Source organism: Telopea speciosissima, chromosome 4 (genome assembly GCF_018873765.1).
Source record: "Telopea speciosissima isolate NSW1024214 ecotype Mountain lineage chromosome 4, Tspe_v1, whole genome shotgun sequence".
NCBI lineage: Eukaryota > Viridiplantae > Streptophyta > Magnoliopsida > Proteales > Proteaceae > Telopea > Telopea speciosissima.
Window position 1 is genome coordinate 18,951,915 of NC_057919.1, and position 20,673 is coordinate 18,972,587.

The 20,673-nt window shown below is 39.7% G+C and overlaps 2 protein-coding genes across 4 annotated transcripts; both read left to right on the forward strand.

Annotated features, from left to right (window-relative positions):
* Positions 1–8,739: 8,739 nt before the first annotated feature.
* Positions 8,740–9,964, forward strand: LOC122657891. 2 transcript variants are annotated; one of them, XM_043852690.1, is made up of 2 exons: positions 8,740–9,715; positions 9,828–9,954. In XM_043852690.1, the coding sequence occupies exons 1-2, from the start codon at positions 8,744–8,746 to the stop codon at positions 9,897–9,899; spliced, it is 1,044 nt and encodes a 347-aa protein (XP_043708625.1). In that variant the 5' UTR covers positions 8,740–8,743; the 3' UTR covers positions 9,900–9,954. The 2 variants fall into 2 exon arrangements, with proteins under 2 accessions (XP_043708625.1, XP_043708624.1); XM_043852689.1 differs by having other exon boundaries at positions 8,740–9,964.
* Positions 9,965–13,960: 3,996 nt separating this feature from the next.
* Positions 13,961–19,710, forward strand: LOC122657762 (protein NONRESPONDING TO OXYLIPINS 2, mitochondrial-like). 2 transcript variants are annotated; one of them, XM_043852559.1, is made up of 3 exons: positions 13,961–14,158; positions 14,270–14,388; positions 19,473–19,710. In XM_043852559.1, exons 1-3 carry the CDS (start codon positions 13,971–13,973, stop codon positions 19,490–19,492), a joined length of 327 nt encoding a protein of 108 aa, XP_043708494.1. In that variant the 5' UTR covers positions 13,961–13,970; the 3' UTR covers positions 19,493–19,710. The 2 variants fall into 2 exon arrangements, with proteins under 2 accessions (XP_043708494.1, XP_043708493.1); XM_043852558.1 differs by lacking the exon at positions 19,473–19,710 and adding an exon at positions 14,747–14,830.
* The last annotated feature ends 963 nt before the right edge of the window (positions 19,711–20,673 follow it).

Below are 20,673 nucleotides of genomic sequence, written 5' to 3' on the forward strand. Positions count from 1 at the left end.
CATCTCAATGGCTGATTGGACGTGCGCTGGATATGCCCGACCCAGCCTGACCCAGCCCAGCCCCTGGATGCCCCCTTGGGCACTCCCTAGAGAGAAGCCTAATCCCATCATCACTTGTCAACTTATTAAGTTTAGGACCTACCTATTTTTCTCAGAGAGATAAAAGCTGTGAAAACTGGTTTGAGATTCTGGTTTTAGCAATTTGTTATTTTGTTATTTTGTTATGACCATTGAAAATGCGAGGATTGAGGAAGCTAAAGAGATTTTGCCTTTTAATCCTGTGGACAAGTAGACATCAGCGGTTTTGTTGGGATTGAATTCCGCCTTCCCTCTCTAAGTGGCTGGCTATGAGTTGTGTGGTTGGGGTTGAAAATTTGATCGCCAAACAAAGGGATAGATGTGCTTGCTTACCTGTGCGTCAAATTCTGGGGAAGCTGTTTTGTGACAAGTCTAGTCTCTATTGGGGGGGTTCACAATATTAACTTAGTTTGTACAACACGCACGAGAGATGCACTCAACCAAGAAATCAACAATGATGGATCTCATGACACTCCTCTAATTTATTCCTTTTGATACTAACCAACTGCCATTCACGGGGTAAAACTCATGCAACTGAGGACTAGTTGACGCAAGACCTACTGGAAAACCAGAAATCTTTAAAAAAGAAGTTATGAGCCAAGTGTTAGCTTCAATTGTACCTTACTGGACAACTAAACTTTTATTTGATGATTATGGATTACCCAGAAACCCCAAGGTGAATTTGAAGCAAAAGAGAGAGGGAGTAATTGATCCTTGAATCCTTCACTCACAGATGTGACCTTGATTTGTACTTGCAAAAAATTGCTTTGACAGCTAGAAAACCATCAAAATCATGCAAGATAATAGCAACCACAACCTTGGAGAGAGAGAGAGAGAGTAGTATTCCCTCTGTGATTTAACAATTATATTGAGATATGCCATTTTAAACTATTCCTTTTCTAGTTTGCTTGTACTTTTTTGTTTTCAAGGTTCAAGGACCCAGAAGAGACCATACAAGACCCATTGAGGGCCTGTCAAGGGGACTTGATCCACTAACTAAGTCTTTGAGGACTCCCCTAAGAGAGCAGTGCCAAACCACCAAAGCAAGCCTTGGAACGATGTTTGTGTACTTCCATTGAATTATATTCTCGATCTCTTTTGTTGAAATTGTATCCAAAACATTAAAGCATGTTTTTAGCATGAGATAAATTGCCAACTATTCCCTATTTTTAGAGCCGAAACAGTTTTCAATGCTCCGTGATTAACAATTGGGTTTGGGGAATTGTTGCCAGGTCGCGTGGTCCCTACATCAGGGCTCACCCCTATTAGATGCTTGTGTTCGCTCCAATTAGGCCCCACATTGCTGCATGAACCACACCACCTAACAACCTTCTTTTTCTCTTAACAATTATAATTGGCAAAAAGAGCGGTCCCTTTCCTAATTCTCATACTTCATTGAAATATGGGAGAAAGTTCCCCATGCTGACAGTGTGGGGAGGAATCTACACCCCACACCCAAAGGCCATAGGTATTCGGAAAAAGGTATCATCTATAATCATCCTATTTTAATCAAACACTAGAAGGGCTGTGAAGGTGCCACTAGCCCCAATGGTAAGAGTCTTGGATTGTTGTGGCTAGGTCTTGAGATCAAGGATTTAGTTTATGGTATCGGTCTTTCAATCGAAATCGATATGGATCTGCTGTATTAGGTTTGATTGGACCCGTGGTTCGTAATCTCGGTATCGGGATTGGATCCATGTCTCGGATTAGATTGGTTGTCTTAGATTCGTGTTGCCCAAAATTAGGCCAAATATAACACATTTGCCCCTGTTTTTTCATTTGAAAAAAAAAAAAAAATATATTTTTTTACAGTGTATTAGATTGGTCTCATCTGATACCGACGATCCAGCCAATATCGGCCGATCTGAGATTACAAACCATGACCGGACCATGTTGCTCTTGTAAAGTGATACTTCAATACTTATGTGATACACACACACCCCCTCGTTGGGCTACTCTATAGCGCGACACAGTGTGTAGCGCACATCCAATGACCCTGTGTGCTCGGGCATGTAGCCCAATACACAAGTGATACGACTGCATGCGCTACACACTGTGTCGCGCTATAGAGGACCTGACCCCCCCCCCCCCCCCCCGCCAAAAAAAAAAACTGATGTGGACCAGCTGATACGACTGGTCTGATACCGATACGATACCTTAAACCATGCTTGAGATCGAATGCCAGCTTCATCTAATCCTTCAACCACATTAACTTAAAAAAACAAAAAAAGAAAAGAAAAACTTTCACTTTAGATGATCCTTGATCAGTACCAAGTTGCATCAGATTCTTGCTGCCTTTTGTTTTGATGTCTTCTATCTTTTCCATTCCCACTTTGAATCCCGTGAACCGCACGGGATCTCTACTGCTTACGCTCTAAAGTCCACATCAAAGCCCACTGCCAAAAGTTATAATCCACCCTTTTATTCCATCGCCTATCACACCCACGCATCTCGTTCTCATGAAAAGAATGACATTATTATGTTCTCTTGTTTTATTTTATCATTTAACTCTTCAATTACCTGCCTAACATAAATAGGGATGTAAATGGATTGGATTCCGCCCACATTTAGATTTATTATTATTTGAATTCGAATTTATTTACTGAATGATATATTTGTATTTGATTCGATTTTTGACAGAATTTTAAAATTAATATTATATTTGATTTCGGAAGTTTATCGAATATCCGGATATTAACTGATTCGATAAACTATCTAATTAGTAAACGAATCTGACCAATATTGGTTACAGATTTCCAATTTCGATTATCAATTTCTAACTTAGGATTAGACATATTACCAAAATATCCTTATAAAAGTATTTAAAATAAGGGTGGATAATATAGTAATATATCATATGTTTTCTACAAAAATATTAAGTTCATTATATTTACAATTTGATAGTAAATTAACCGGATATGTATCCGGTCCAAAATAGAAATATCCAAATCTGTTTATCTTTCAGACAAATTCAGATATTTTTTGGAAACCAAAATTCTAGATTCGGAACCCTTAAACAGATTCGAACACGAATCGGATAACGATTTTTGACTATCCATTTACATCCCTGACCCTAACAAGTATTCATGCCCTCTCCGCACGAGGATCCAGATCTTCTACAACGTAGCTGCCCTAGCAGCTTGAGCGGTGCAGACACAGCCACACGCACAATGATCGCCTTACCCCTACTCAGGCAAGGCGCTTAGGCAGGGGTAAGGCAGTCATGACGCACGCGGTTATGTCTGCACCGCTCAGACCCCTAGGGCAGTTGAGCCGTAGAGGATCTGAATTGCTCCACACGAGGGCATGCATGCTTACTCATTCTATTTATCATGGTTCTTAAAGTTCTGAAAAAGAAGAAAGCGTACTAGTTGTATGGGGTACGTATGTTGAGTATATAACAAGTCACATTGATTGCTAGTTGGATTAATTCTTCAACAATCTCTACTTGTTTCTAATTGAGAATCCTTAACTATAATCTTTATTTTATCTACTACTTTAATTATCTCCTCCAAAATCACTTTTATACACTTTAAGACCAAATTATTATCTACAGAAACAAGTTACAAACCTTAACAACCCCTTAAGGGAAGAATCACTTTTCCCTGAATATATATGTTATGGAAGACTGAAGAAGCACATGAGTTTTTTTTTGTTTTTTTTTTATAATCCCATCTTTGGATTTTATAATAAAACTTAAAGCCTAATTAGAAGTATACCTTAATCGCGAGGAGAGATGGTTTTATTCCTCTCCTCTAACCAATTAGCATTTACACCCATATTAATTAATTATAACTACCTTGTATTATTTGCTAAATATGTATAATAAATATGATGAGTATAGTTGTCTTGCTTAGAGACAAATATAAACTTATAATATATGGAACATATATTGGAAGGAAGAATATATAATTAGGTTTAGACAAGTGCTTCGCTGGACTTCTTTAATTCTCATGAAAGCTAAATCCAAAAAAATAAAATAAAAAATTTCACCTATTATGTGTTACATTTAAATATTTTATACATTTTTATTTAAAATAAAAAAAAAAAAAAAAACTAGATGTCACTATGCGTAGTGAAATATAACATTTTATTATTTGCTATATGGTTGTACATGAGGACATCCTTGTGATTGAAAGAACTAAGCAAATACCTCATTGGTACAATTTCAACTTAAAATGAATAGAAGAATTAGCTAAAACTACAAAAGATGCCATTTTTTATTTTTTATTTACTTTCATCTGATTGCAATTTAGTAATTTTACTACAGTTTTGAATCAGAGTTCGATCCATCTCATAGATCAACTCTTGTACTATCAAGTGGCAAATCGTGAAGCATCGTGATACTTAGAAGCACTTTGTTTTTTTATACATTTCAAAGAGGTAAATTACATCACTTTCTGGCTTTTAACTAAAGTCGAGGATATAGAAAGTGAACCATTTTTTTTGGTAAACATTATAAGTGAATCATTGTGCTAGGGACATTGGTCTTGGATTGATGGTTGGGACCATTTTTCCTAGTGGTGCTTAGGGTATGTTGATCTCGAGTTCAAGACCTCTCCTCCCCTATTACTTGCAGCAAGTCAGGTCTTTTTTGGATTAAGCGTCAGTCCTTCGTGGGGCCCTCCTTGCTCCTTTAGGTATTTTGTCCTGATCCCTTCGTGGATCATGTATTTATGAATCATTACTTGGTATAAAAAACGAATTGTGTATATGGATCTACTTTAAAGATTTTAAACTTGGAGTTGAGGGTTCGAATCAATTCCAGTTGGATTAGAATCGGTCCCACAAATCAAAAACCTATCGATCCTATCCCAAAAAACCTAGAATCGGTTGTGCATCATTCACAGTTGATTTGACCAATCTGATTCTGATTTTTTAAACTATAATCTACCCTATACACACACGTGTACCTACGCCCAAATATAATCACAAGTGAAATGATGGGCGCATCACTAGATCTTTTCGCTTTTCCAGTTTTCAGGGGGTGCATCGATCATTTCGTGTATTGTTGTGTCTGACCACAGGTACACGATGCACTGTTTGATCGATTGAAAAATTCCAAAGGTGTGGCGATCATTTTGCGCACCAAGCGAGGGGGTTGCGCACTGCACGCACCGAGATAGGCCGAGATAGGGTTCTCTTTCCCTATTTGAACTTACGATCATCTGTATAATGGAACATTATATTTACTATTTTCTTTTTGGGTAAAACACTATTTACTATTACGTACGTACGTTGGTCGCTGTCACTGAGTCTGTAGTTTTTGGGTACCCACACCAAACTAATTTAATATGACAAAATTTGCCGTAGCACTTGGACATTATAAAGAGACAAACAGTAGACAAATCAATTGGAGAAGCCCCCATCAAATTAACCTTCTTATCGGAAGCCTCTTATTGGGTTGTGGGTGGTTGGCTAAGATTTTGGTGAGGTTTTGCCACCACCACCACTCCAGCAAAAGAGGCTTATCGGTCTCTGTTGTAGTCATTAGGATTCAGAAAACCGAGTCTGTGTGTATTGTTTTGTTAGCAGACAACGGAGCAATGGTGTTGGTCCACTACTTGACAGGATACTAAACAGAGATAAGGGGTATGGTCTCTCTCTCTCATATAGGAAAAAAAAACCCCGAAAGGCAGCGTGGCTCCTATATCTAGACACAGAGGAGTCTGAAATTATTATCCTACTCTTATGAAAGGTAGAAATTTCATACTCGTTGAGGCTTCCATGCATGTTTTCATTGGCCCCCGGGCTTGTCCAGAGGCAATGATGCCTTCAAGGAACCCTCTCTCTATATAACAAGATTGTAAAGGTCCAACCTAGCTTTGCCGCTTTGGCTTTCATCTCCTCTTTTACTATTTGTCCCAGTTTTTGTTGGGTATATTATATAACCCTATTATATGTTCTAATATAAGTCTATTTGAATAAGGAATCAGGGTGTGGTAGACCCCACTGAATAGAACTCATCTAACCTAAAAACCCTAGTGCTAGTTTTCTATAAATACTAGTTAGAAACAGTAACCTGCATTATTCCAAACTTGATATGCAGGATGTATTGCTTTAAGCGACATTGTGCTTAAACCCTAAACCCTAACAGCTTTGCTTACTAATCCCTAGGAAAACCATGTCCCTGTGTCCTCCCCACTCTCCTCTAGGGGATCTTAATTAAGTGCTCCACCTTTGCTGATGTTTTGTTGGATTAGTTAGATTCAATTGGATTTGTATAACACTTAAGCCTAAGAGAAACTTCCTAATCGCATGGATGGCCATGGACTCTCCAATGTCCTACAAATCCCATCCTCTCTCATATTCATATTGGGTAATTGATGGAAGAGTTTTGAGTTTAGTAATGTTAATCAACTAGCGAGTTGTGGAAGGAAGGAGCCCAAAGCCGAATATAGAAAAGTAATATTCTTTGTGTAACCATCACCAATGGTTAAGTTGAGACTCTCACTACTTGACGATGGATCATATAAATAAAAAATAATTATAATTATAATTATACAATATAAAAAATTTTATTTTAACATTTTTACCTTTTACAAGATAAATTAATGAGATCTCCCTTATTTTACGAAAGGAGGCCAATTTCAATATAACAACAATTTCAAAGTAATGTACACGTACACTAAAAGAAAACAATGTATTTTATTTGAAACGGGATCACTTGGATTCAGAGAGGTTGATATGTTGAAACTTTCAAATTTGGTATGACTTCTATTTCAATTACGAATTGATTTCATGAAATAGTCAATAAACAGATTTTTGGTCAAGAAATAAAAATTGTTTAGATTATATCAATATGAAATATTTCAAGAATAAAAAAAATCCATTTGGTAATTCAATTTTTGAGAATAGATTTTATATATTTTATTGGGAAAGGTGGCAATGGGGTTGGTGGGGTGGTGGTGGCTATCGGGAGAGTGAAACCATTAAGAGAAGAACGGTGGTGTTGAATTTTAACATGAAGTTACTATTTTGCCCATTAAATTAACCATGTGCTCATTAAAGAGCAAGAGTGAAATCAAATGAAATAGAAATTCTGAAATAGCTCCTGGTTGTTTCAAAATTTGTATTTCATTAAAATAAGATCCAAAAATCAAACCAAACAATATCTGAATTAGAAATCACCCGATGTAATTGACATAGAAATCATACCAAGTCAAGTCTATAAGTAAAATTCCAATGCATGGTGCATTTGGCGCACATGTGTTCTTCGCCATACTTGTAAGTCTATAAGAAATCATCTCTTCTCTCACTCTTAACTTGGTACGTATTCTTTTATGTCATAATTAATCATATATTAATTGACATTTATGTATGTATGTTTAGGAAATAAGAGTGTTTATTTCTAATTAATTAATCTATTGAGAAATGAGTTGACCGCCTAATCTTAGTGATTACCTTTCATCAAATGATTCTAAATTTGTAAAGAACATAGTTTTTTTTTTTTTTGGGATTTGGATGTACTAATTCCGTCAAGGCTCGTGCACAACCCCATAACACACATAAACCCAGAGATACTGGGACCCTTATGTTCATCAGGAAGTTTCCTCTCAGGCCCATGGTCCCAGGGGGAGAGGTGAAGTCAAACTTAGGACCTTCAACTTCCTTAGGCCTTGTCCTTTGCCAACTGTGCTGCCCTTAGGGGTTAAAAACATTATTTTTATTATTAAAGAATTAAATTATACCCTCTTTCCCTCTACCGAAGTTTTGCATTCCGCCGTGAATATGTTAATTGTTAATTTCCTTCTTCAAGTTCTATCAAAAAAAAAAAAATTTCCTTTTCTAAGTGCTCATCCCGAAGTCTCAATGTCACACTCTGGCAAAGCCCCTCATCTCTTGGACTCGCAAGTCTCAACTCTAGGGGAAGAAAATTTCACATGGTTTTTTAGTAAATAAGATTTCAATTGATTGAGGGACATGGTCTTGGACTGATGGTTGGCATCACTCGTCCAAGTGAAACTTAAAACTTGATGGTCTCATTTTCGAGACTCCTCTCCTATTGTGTCTAGGCTCGACCCCTGTGTCCCATAGAGAACTTGACAACAACAGATGAAACATTTTTATTTTTTTTGATAAGAACAAAGGTCAAACATTTAAATAGAATCCCATGTTGCAGAGCCCTTAATTTGCTTAACTAATAATAATGTAACGGCTAATTTCACATCAGCGGTTCTCTTCTTGATTTTCCATTTCTTCCACCCCGCTCCAAAATTCTTTACTCCCTTTACGCTCCAGCAGATGTCTCCTACACCGACTTTCTAAGTTTCTATAGATAGATATGATTATTAAAAAATAACTCAGGTGTGTTATATCATAATCAAAAAAATTAATTAAAAGTGAACGAAATGCCACACAAACACACGCACACTCGCGCGCAGTGACTCACTACGCCGACCAGGCAAACCACTCGGGCCCACTGACCCCACTCCCAACAAGTCGCTCCATTGGAGATCTTCAGTAGGTCCCACCCTCACCACTTATAAAATCTCCACCATCGTCTCTTCTCTCACTCTAATTACTCACAGTTCTGTTCCCTAACTCTTCCTCTTGTCTCTCTCGCTCCGAAGTCTGAACTAAAAGAGACACAGAATCTGAGAAGCGTTAAAAGGTCTCTACGACGTAACGGCACCGCCGGTTCTTCCACTGCGAGTCGACCACCATGGTCGACGTCGATAGGAGAATGAACCCAGCCCACGTAGCCGGTCTACGCCGACTCTCGGCCCGTGCTGCCGCTGCTTCCACTGCCACCACCAACACCTCCACTCCCGTCCGAGCTGGTCTCGATTCTTTCTCTTCCCTTGCAGTCAAGGTCATCTCCCGCCTTCGCAGTTCCGGCACTCTGGTTCAACCTGGTCTCTCCGACACCGAGTTCGCCCGAACCGAAGCCGAGTTCGGCTTCGTCTTCCCGCCTGATCTTCGTGCCGTTCTCTCAGCCGGTCTACCAGTTGGTCCCGGATTCCCCGACTGGCGTGCCGGTTCTGGATCACGCCTCCGTCTCCACGCCTGTCTTGACCTTCCAATCGCTGCAATTTCTTTTCAGATTGCACGCAACGCCCTATGGCCCAAGTCTTGGGGCCCACGGCCATCTGACCCTGAGAAGGCTCTGCGCGTAGCTCGAAATGCACTGAAGAAGGCACCCATCTTGATCCCTCTCTTCAACCATTGCTACATCCCTTGCAACCCCTCTTTGGCTGGAAACCCTATCTTCTTCGTCGACGAGAATCGGATATTCTGTTGCGGATCGGATTTATCCGATTTCTTCGAACGGGAGTCTCTGTTTCGATGGGACAACGATCCCTGCGTCCTCAAAAAGCAGCGCTCGGTTAGTGAGAAGACAACAGTTTCGTTATCATTTTCATCTAATTACTCCCGCAGAAGCTTAGATTCCGGTGGCGCCGCTGGGAGCAGAACACCCAGATGGGTTGAATTCTGGAGTGATGCAGCCATCGATAGAAGGCGGAGGAATTCGTCATCTTTGTCGTCTTCTCTATCTTCTGATCAATACTATGAGATTCCTCGGCCAACATTTCGGGGAAAACTGTCGAAATGGGTTGAAGGGTATTTAGAGCGGATCGGAACGATCCTGAGAGAAGGTGGTTGGAATGAAACAGACGTAGCGGAAATCGTACAGGTATCAGCATCTGGTTTTTTCGAAAGGGACGTGATTTTGTTAGATAATCAAGCAGTCTTGGATGCTCTGCTACTCAAGGCAGACCGATTCTCCGACTCTTTGAGAAATGCAGGGTGGAGCTCTGAGGACATCACTGACGCTCTGGGTTTTGATTTTCGACCGGAAAAAGAGAGAAAATCATTGAAGAAATTGTCTCCGGAACTGGTCAAGAAGATCGGAAGACTTGCAGAGTCCGTCTCTGGGTCATGAATAATTGGTACCAGAATTTTTATTTTTATTTTTTTAAATTATAGGAACTACCCCCACATATCAAAACCTCTCGTGTATTCGTGTTTGATTTGCTCTTTCTTGGTAAAAATGAGGAAAATCGGGAAACGCATTGTAAAAAATCTTGATTACCATTTCAAAAATTTAAATATAACTTAGTTTGTTTCAGGTAGGCTTCCTCGATATCCCCGTGAGGCGTGAGGCGTGTCGCGTGAGCTGATCTACTCATCTACCACTGCAATTGCAACTCGCAAACCAATTTGAATCGAAATCTCCTGTAAAAATCTCTGTTTTTTGGAAAAGACCCCACCACGTTCAGAAAATTTCAGATAGAGAAAGGAGTTGGAGTGTCTCTGTAGGTATCTAATATGACAGACGATACCAAATTAAGTGAGGCCGCGTGTGTCGTTTATGGAAGTTTGGGAAGTGGGTTCGAGTCCGAGAGAGAAGGTTAGACAGAAACCCTTCCGCCCTTTCAGTTTAGCTTTTCAGCGACAACGAGGGTTTCTATCAGGAATTTTTCTGGATTCTGGGAGTTTCGGGGTTTACCACTTTCCAGGCGGGCAGGATTCAGGAAGGAGTGAAGAGTGGGTAAAAACATATAATATGGTGTGAAGGAGAAGGGTGATTTCGGAAATAAAAAATGGATTCTGATGGGAGCCCACGTGATACGGGTCCCAACTCCCAACTCCCAACTCCCAACCAAAGCTGAAAAGTGATTGGCTGGCTGAAGATTGTCCGTAAAATTTGCGATGCGTTGGTGACAGATAGACGGTTTCAGCCCTGACTTGTCTTTTTCTGACAAAATTTGATCATTTTGTTTGTGCTTTCCCGATTTCTTTCCTCCCCTTACCCCAGCCAATGTTTCTACCATTATAACAGAATGGTAATTTTTCATTTTGGAATCACAGAATCGATTGGGCCCGTACATGTACTACTACGGAGAGTATCTGACTCGGCTTGTTTTTGGGCCCAAGATATCATCGTTTATTTGCTCGAGATCGCACTGACCTAGAAGGCTAGAACTGATTGGAATCAAATGCTCCAACGGTCACCATTCTCGCCACCTGAACCTGACCGTTACGATGTCACGTGCACCCACCGCTACTTACGGCTCTTCACGTGGCGATCATCCATTTCTGCATATGGCCCGGCCGTCACCGCTGAGCTATACCTGCAGTCGGCGACACGGCAACGACAACGACACAGGCGTTGACGATGATCATTTGGTTTCCTTTTCCAAAGAGAAAATTAAGAATTGACCTCTCTGAGGATTTATGGTGTATGGGTGGTGGGCTCGGGGTTTGGGCCGTTGGGCTCACTGGTCCGGAGACTCTTTTATTGGATATGGTGTATGGGGATCAGGAAAAGGAATGAGGAACTAAAAACATATATCTTACTTGGGCACAATCACAATCACAATTCACAGTTAAGTTATATGTCACAATTCAGAATTAAGTTATATGTGTGCCCATGTACTCTCTTGTAATCCGTAGATTTTTGAAATTTTGTTTTATCACGTGGCAAACTCTTTTGTAGCTAAAACTTGACACATAACTTGAGACTTTGAGATCTATTTATCCACAAAATATGAATCCATCCGATCTACCACATGGCAGAAACTTGGGCCATCTTAATAATTTGCGTTAAGTCTGGATTCTTATGTAGGTACAGAACCTGCCCTCTACTGGTTATAATGGGTTGGGCTTTGGCTACCGATGCCTACCATTATACTTGGTTTGGTTCAGGTAGGGGTGTCAACGGGCCGGTTTTGGTTCGGGTTTTTCGGTTTCGGTGTGACTTTTATAGAAACCGAAACCAAACCATTAAGAAATAATCGGTTTCGGTGCGGTTTTGGTTTCGGTGCGATTTGGTTTCATGTCGGTTTCGGTTTATGATAACGGGTTGATATCTGTTTGGATTCGGTTTGGTACCGGTTTTATATAACTAGTAAGGTCCGGTTAGTGCTAATTTTTCTTCTCTTTCTCTTTTAAGTACATAAAATATTTCAAATACAATGCATCTTTGTATCCTATGTCCTATGGCCTATGGATACAATTGGTTGGGTAATCATTAACAAAGGATATGAGATAAAGTGAGAAACTATCACAACACATTTAGGGGGCAATGGGGCATTAGGCATTTACTGATTTACTCATTTATCGGGTTAGGTCGGTTCGGTTTGGGTTAAGGCCTAACGGTTTGAGCTACCGGTGCACCGTCGGGCTAGCCCAAACCAAACCGTTTGCCTTTCTGGATCCACAAACCGAACCGAACCATTAAGAGTTCGGTCCAGTGTGGTCCGGCCTTGTTCGGGCTGGTTCGGGCCGGTTTCATCGGTTCGGGTTGGGTATTGACACCCCTAGGTTCAGGTTTCCCTATAACTTGGGACACCATGGCTGAAGCACCCTATTCTCACACTAATAAGTTTCACCATTGAGTATGAAAAGCATAAAAAGAATAAGGGGGGGGGGGGGGGAGGAATGGTTCTTAGAGTAATACCAGTGCCTTGGTTAAATTTTCAAATGAATTAAAATGTGAGCTGAATATGTCTAAGAGACCATTAAGTTTTAAAATGAATCCACTTATCATTTATGGGTTGGGCTAACTAAAAAGAAGAAAAAACCCATGAAGTTTTCGAATCTCATAACTATGTGGACTAATAATTTGACAAGCTAACTATCAAGTAAGACCACTACTAATAGATCAACTATCAAATTTGATAACATCACTCAATCATTTGACCCATCATATATGAGCCTTTTCCCTTTACTTTCCAACAATACTAGTTGAATCCACTTCCCTTTTTTTTTGGGTTTTTGGGTACTAGGCCCACATTGGAGCCATAGAGGGACCAATGAGGGGTTAGATAAGGACTCACTAGGAGCCATGCCCTTGGGCCCAGCAAGGGGGCACAAAACCACACTTATTATACCTACTAGTACTATTATATGTCAAGAAAGGTGGCGTTAGGAGTCAAACCCCCTCGACTCCCTGGACTTGCACCACTCCCACTGGGAGAAGGCCACACCTACTGAGCTAGAAGCACATCCCCAAGTCTCTCCTCTAGAACCCTATAATTGAGTTCACTTTCTAGAATTCTCATTTTTCCAAACTTCTAGACCACTACAATGACAAGTGGGGAGGTCAGATTAGTTTGAAATTCTTTCCATGTATAGAACAACATTTTCATCAAATTCAGGCGGAGAAGCGTCTCTTATTGGCGTGGTTGTAGCTGCTAGTTGCAGTTGAGCTCCAGCCTAAGTCCTAAGGAGAGGTTGTTTGTTCGCTTATATATATACATATACATACACAAAACGCATGTTGCCATATAAATAAGTCCGCAAGTTACCACATAAGAGCCAAATTGTGAAGACATTGGATGGTTCCTCCACCCATTTGAGTGGTCAAATTCCAACCTTAAATCAGCTTAATAATATGTGGTTCAAAAGTGTATGCAATGTTATATATAAAAGGGCGTTGTTCTCTGTGCCGTAATGCAGGTTGCACCCAGGCACATGAAAGTGGGCGCAATGACCACCCTACCCCCCTAAGTGGCAGGCCCATGTGCCTAGGTGCAGCTTGCACTGCGGCACAGAGAACATTCTCTCTATATAAAATTATGAATATAGCCCTAACATAGAAACCCATCCTGCAAATCCATTCAATAACACATAACTGCCATCAACCTATCAACCTACGATTAAGGGTGTTAAATGGTCGGATTTTAATTAAACAGTCTCAATTTTAAAATCATAATCAAACCATTTATCAAATAAATTATCGTTTTGATTTAAACGATTTGGTTTGGTTTCAGGTTGACTTTGACACCATGTATGTGTCAAGCTCCAACACATCATCATGCTGAATTTGATTAACCAGAACCGGCCATTATCTGGTTCATGCCCGCTTGCCCGGTCCGGTTTAAAATTTTTTTTGTTTACATCTCTGTGCCTAAACCCTTGGGTTTAAGGCGTTTCGGCTACTCATGCCTTCCTTTGGCTGTTGGTTCTCAATCTGCGAGGAGATGGCTTCGGTGTGTAGATCCGTTGCAATGGCGGGAGCTAGGTCTGTTGCATTTCGTTCCAGCAATCTACTCTCTAAAACCCTTACACCTAAAGCCACCATGACTTCCCCCTTTCCTCCTTCTACAAGAATCGCTACCCGTGCTTCAAGGTAAATTCGATGCTTTATTTGATCTTATAGGCTAAAACCCTAGCATATGTTTAATTGTCTTCTTACTGTTGTTTCCAATTTTCATTTTTTCCATTCAACGTTCATTTCCAGTATGGCCATGGCGTTGGGAAGCCTGGAGTCTCTGATGCCGCTTCACAGTGCCACTGCGTCTACTCGTCTCGTATCCATCATCGCCGTTGACTCTAGCTGCTGGAGTTGGCTTTCTCAAGGTAACTTTAAAAATTGATCAGTGTTCGATGCTCTGGTAGTTTCTAAAAAATGCTGTATTTGTGTAGGAGTTCAATACTGTTTACTTGTTCAATTTGTTTCTCTTTTTTTTTCTCTATGTTGAGAGAGAAGAATAATTTGTTCAGTTTTTTTTCTTCTTCTTAGTCTTTTTATTTTTATTTTTATTTTCTGCAAGTAGTTTCAAAACTGTAGTATTTGACCGCGTAGGACTTCTTCAGTAACATTGATGCATCAGGAATTCCAATCAACTAGTGTTTTATTGTTTAGTAACGATGGACACATCCTATTCAATGTCAAATTTTTTATTCTGACTTGTTTTTTGGCTACTTCATGGTATAGGATTTGCATCGCCGTTGTGACAAGGCCTGCTGATTCTGTTTGGGCAGTATATGCATCCCTGTTGTCTCAATCAATTTGAAATGGTTAATAGTCCTTCAAGCCTAAGACTTCTGGACTTTGTATTCAGCAACTATTGCCTCGTACTTTACTAAGAGAATATTTGTTGTTTAACTCATTTTTGGAATATTTGTTAGTTCTTGAGGGATTTGCTGTACCTTTCTTAATTTGTTCCTAAACCTTTCTTGGGCATGGTGTATTTTGCTGGTAATATTGGAGAGAAAATGGTGAAGAATACTTTCAGGAGATGATGATGATGTCATCTTCTACAATTGATATTTTTAGTGGTTTTTATAGTTTTACTATCTGCACTTTTTTTCTTTCCCATTTTGGTTAAGGGCAGTATCTTACACCGGCACTCATACATTATTGTTACGACTTGAGCAGTTGTGAAATTTCTTTAATTTCAATGCTTAAACAAAAAATCTTAATCAAATCATAGGGTGTAATTCTTTCAACCATATCCATGATGTGCATAATAGATACAAGATATACCATTGATCTCTTACTAAGCATTTAGTCTTTGCCATAGAGATATGAAAAAATCGCCATAGCGCTGCCTGTCCAAGTTGTTGATATCATTTCTGGTCAGTGATCCCTGGTAAGATTCCTTTTAAGGTTTTCCGTTTCACCTTCCATGCGGGATATGGTTGGAGAGTCTTCAGTTTGTGAGTTGTGACTTAAGTTTTTAGTTAAGCTGGAATTGGTGGTCTCTTGTGGATGGTTGGAACTTGATGAGAAGAGGAAGTTTTATGTGATATAAACCATTGTGTTAATTGCTCTTATGGGTTTGTACCAAATGATGGAAGGTCCTGCATACCAGATACATGAGAGTTGTTGTTAGATAATGTGTTGGGGAATGTGGTGGAACTCTAGGCTTTTTTATTTTTGCACTACTTAGAAGGTAGTTCACTTGAGTAACTACTGGTTAGTTCATTGACACTCTTGCTTGATTTTTTTTTTTAAATGGAAAACTCTTACTTGAAGTTGTTGAAGTCTTTGGGGGCTTTTCAGAAGACACCATTATGAGGATTTAGTATGAGGTTGTTGGAACCAATACATCGAAGTATGCCAGATTTTCACTTTCCTTGCTCTAAATTCCATTAGTGCACTGTTAAGATCACATAACAGTCATATGGGGGGCTGATCCCACTTTGGTCACGAAAGGGATTTAGTGTGGGTTGATATGGTCTTGGGTTCCCCTCTCATTGTAAGTAGGTTTATGGGGTTGACTTCTCCCAAGGTTCATATCAGTGCTGTCAGAGCAGTCAATCCTCGTCCCAACCCTCGGGTGGAAGGGGTGACCTAGTGCGAGAGTGAAGCCAGTAGGAAAGGGCTACCGGCCACCAAACAGAGACCCTGGAGTAGACTGGAGCCCCTTCGAAAGGGCTATGTTATGATCCCATATCAGTCATATGGGGGGTTGATCCCACATCGATTACGAAAGAGATTTGTTGTGGATTGATATGGTCTTGGGTTCCCTCACCTTGTAAGTTGGTTTATGGGGTTGAATTCTCTCAAGATTCGTATCATGAACATTGTTTTCTGGAGAACTTGAACCTTTAGGCATTGAAAAGAGTGTGGAGGGGGTGATTCAGGAGCAGTGGATCTTTTATCTACCCAAGGCCTATTCGAAAGGTATGATTCAGGGTTCTTGTGTTCTAATTGAAATTGCATTATTCATTTCCTTGGGATTTCAAAGCTTTGTAGTTGAGAGAGTCTCTTCCACAATTGTTTGGGTGTTGCTCCTTAGAAATTCATATTTCTATATAGTGGCTCATTATTTTCTGCCATGCTGAACACTGCAACCCAATAGAAGCATAGCATGGCCAATTTCTTAGCTAGAAGAAGTTTTTCAGTAGGTCCATTCTGTATGGCTGTGCATCTGTCATTATGATTCGGTGTGTTCAATGTAATTGGGTTGTCTTTACTTGTTCTACGTTAAATCTTTGCTTGTTCTAGGGTTAAATCTTTGTCTGTTTTTGTTTTTTGTTCTTTCTTTTCTGGCTCCTCCTTCTCCTTCCTTCTACTCTTGTGTTGTAGTACTGAAAAAATCATCCAGCTCCTCAAATAAGGATTTCTTGGTATCTACCAGGAAAAAAGTGAAGATAAAACATTTTTAGGTAAACAGTTGCATAAGGAGCTTTCTAGATGAGGGTGGAGTATTTAAAATAATTAATTGAAGTTCAGTTGGAGATAAAGGCATATGGAGGTGAATCAAGTGGTGGTTGAGAGCAGTAATAACTCTCTGGATGTTCCTCCATATCTTGGAATATGATTTCCCTGGTGAAAATCATTAGGAATCAATAAATCAGCCCATACAAAGTTGCTCGCCTCATTGGTGAAAGCACAGGGAAGAATTGAGTCAATTGCTTATGTCCATTAGGCACATAGATTGTAATACTAATTCATTAGCTCATTAGGAACTTGTTTGATAGAAGGAAAAACATTGTAGCTATAATTTGTTAGTTTGAAATAAAGAAGTCTTAGAACTCTATTTCTTTGCCCCATTTGTCTATATTTTAAGTTTGAGCTAGTGAAGAAGTCACTAGCCCAATTATGTAGTACCTGGTCAGTTGATATATAAACAAAATTGAACATCCAGTGTACACTCGGAGCTCCAATCACAAGAGATGCCTGAAAAATGACTCAGCTACATGATCTGTTTGTGTGCGTGTGTGTGCATGCACATTGCATATGCTTTTCCTTCCTTCATATGGAGTTCCTTATCATTATCAATTTATTTTCATTACCAGGATGACATCATAAAATAGCAACCCATAGTTGTAAGGCGTTGCTCATAGTTGTCAAGGCGTTGCCTAGGCGGCGCTTAGGCGTCCTGGCGGTATTTTATGGGCTAGGCAGTGCCACGCTTTCCATGAGTCATGGATGGCGGTCGCTCTGACCATATAGGCGTCGCCAAGGCAGTCAAAGCGACGCCTTGGTGCGCCATATGAGTTGAGCGACCGCCATCCTTGACTCTGGTTATTTTATTTTTATTTTGTCATGTTCTATTTTTTTATTCTTTTTGCTTGCTTTTTATTGGTTTGTGTATAAAGAGTCTAATGTACGCTGCTAAATGGGATTATTTAGTTTTAAAATTTTAAACACTTAAAAGTTAAAAATCTATCTAAAAGTATAAACGAAAAAGTGAAAACCTAAATTTACTCTAAAGCCTTTGTCTCCTTCGTCTCCTTCAACTCTTCGTCTCCTGCAACTCTTCGAGTCTTCATCTCTTCCAGTTCCGGCAAGTGGCAACATCAACTCGAGTCTTCATCTCCTCCAGTTCCGGCAAGCGGCAACAAAGACTCGACTCATCTTCTCTTCTAGTTCCGGTAAGTCTCTAGTCTCTACTCCCCTAATCTTCTTCTTCTTCTACTTCTCTAATCTCTGTAACTCTGTTTTCCCTTTTTTTTATTTTTTTATTTTAACGACCGCTGGCTGCTACTGCTTCCACCAACACAGCATCTCTACTCTTCCGGTTCCACTTCCGCCAACTGAAACGTGACTCTTTTGGCAAGGTAAGCCCCTAGTTCCCTACACTTCTTCTCTGTTTGAGTGATTTGCCGGCTGCTCTTTTTTTTTAAACGCCTGCTGCTTCTCTCTCTTTTTTTTTTTACTTTTTATGTTAACGCATGTTACAGGCCCTGCTTCTCTGTTTTTTATTTTATTTTGATGCCTGCTAGTCTGCTACAGCCTGCTGCTTCTCACTCTCTGGTTTTTTTTTTTTTTTAATGTTAACTCCATTGTTACAGCCTGCTTCTCTGTTATTTTTTTTTTTATTTTAACGCCTGCTAGTCTGCTACAGCCTGCTGCTTCTCTCTCTTCGATGCTTCAATTAATCAATTCTGCTTCTTAGTTCTTAGTTCTTACCTTCTTCTTCTTCTCTGTACTCTGTAGTTTGTAGTGGCTTAAATTTAATTTTTAATGATATAAGATATAATATGTATTGAATGTTTGGAGGGGGGGGGGAAACTAAAACTAGAGTGACTAAACCGCCTTTACTGCTTAGGCGGCCGCTTTAGTGCTTTACCGCCTAAGCGCTTAGACAGGCCTCAACCGCCTTGGACCGCCATGCCGCCGTGACAACTATGGCGTCGCTACATCCAGCCCCCCTCCAATGCCTTGGATCGCCTAGATGCTGTGACAACTATATAGGAACCTATTATATGCTTCTATGACTGAGATTCGGTGCAACTCTGAAACAAAAAACCTTTATCCACTTGTTTCTGGACATCAGCTATTGATGGAATACATCGTACTGTTTCTTTTCTACCCTGGGCAGGATTTCTAGGAGTTAGTTTGGTTGCAAATGTTGAGATATTATCAAATGTTTTCTTATTGCAGGAACATTTGATATTTTATGGCTTCAGTCTGTTCAATTGCAGTCAAATAAATAGACAGTCAGTCTGCTTGTGCATCTTGAGAGTCAACCTTGGATTTATTTGTTGAAAATCGTGGTAACTCGACTGGAACATAAATATGTCCATGTTTTCCTCTTTGCTTCTTAGTTTTCGCCTGGAATTTTTTTCCTGTTGTCATCCAGGCCCTGGCCTTTATTTTCCACTTGCTTGATACCCTTTCATTGTTCTGATGTTTTTATCCTTTCATTGGCTGAATTTTTCCACTACTGATTTTCTTCCAATATTTCCTTCTTTGTATTACTTAGCCTTTGCAGTTCCTCGGTGATGAAGATCCACGGCCATAGTAACCTAAAACCAAATTGGTTTGCACTTGAAAGCTCATATTTGAATTTCTCTGGCAGTCCTGAAACTTCATTTCTTTCCCATGTTTCATTTGTACTATTGTGTAATGGGACAACATAGAATTTGCATGTTGTTATTGTAAGTGTTTTGTACCCTGTTCATATTAAAGGAAAGAACTATGAGAGGTTCGGTTCATTCATTCCTAAGGTGGTGTTAAGCATTTCTGTTTAGATTTGGTGCTAAAGTAGTTAACGTTTCTGAACTAGGTTTGCTTTGATGACAAAATGTGAACACACTAGAACTGAAAAACATCTATTCCTCCTACTTCAGTGGTTTTGCAGTACGTTTGATGGGAAGAAATAAACCTTTTTTGGGGTCAAATAATGAACTTAGCTGTTGCTTTTTCCCGACAATTGAAGTCAGTAACTTAACTGGGCTGCTTGAAATGAGTAGTTCATGAGTGAAGATATAAATTCTTCTTTTTCAGCCATTTTGAAATTCAGGAAGTATTCATGAATTATGAATCGAGGCCCTTCGCCTTCCCCCTTGTATTGGTTTTTGAGCCTCTTATGTTATTTTCTTTCTTTGCTTATTCTGATTAATGTAAAATAAATTACGCTTAGATAGCGATAAAGGGGAGGGGGGGGGGGGAGAGGAAAATTTGTAGCCACTGCATTGGTGGGAGAAGGGCTTCTTGAATCATATACTTGATCTTATGGGATACCATGTCCAGGCTTAAGGTCAGAATTTTTGAAAATTGACTTGATATTCTCCTGAAGATAAAGCTTTATGAGCCTATCTCAAACCAATTTTTTGTTGAACTTTCATCTGCAGTTTTGCTGAAATCCGTCCCCCTTGGTGTATCCAAATCTTCCCAAGCCTAACCCTAACGCCAAAAAACACAAGGTTGGGTTGAAGTTTTTTTTTTTTTGTGGGGGAGGGGGCGGGGTTGCATGTAAGGATGTCAATGGATATTCGAAAATGCGTATTTGATTTGCGTCTGTATCCATTTAGGAGAATCTAAATCCGTCTAAAAAATAATTAGATACGAATATGATAATACCCCTATCTGATCGATTATTATCCGATTCATTTAGCAATTCAACAGTAATAAAATGTTTGAAACATATCTTTGTGTCTGTATCCGATGAAGTTAACTTATGG

Bases quoted from the DNA above. Each gene is read 5' to 3' on its own strand.
- LOC122657891 (XM_043852689.1), top strand. From the start codon at position 8,744: ATGGTCGACGTCGATAGGAGAATGAACCCAGCCCACGTAGCCGGTCTA.
- LOC122657762 (XM_043852559.1), top strand. From the start codon at position 13,971: ATGCCTTCCTTTGGCTGTTGGTTCTCAATCTGCGAGGAGATGGCTTCG. The intron at 14,159-14,269 runs GTAAATTCGATG...GTTCATTTCCAG, and splicing joins ATCGCTACCCGTGCTTCAAG to TATGGCCATGGCGTTGGGAA. The intron at 14,389-19,472 runs GTAACTTTAAAA...TGTATTACTTAG, and splicing joins CTGGAGTTGGCTTTCTCAAG to CCTTTGCAGTTCCTCGGTGA.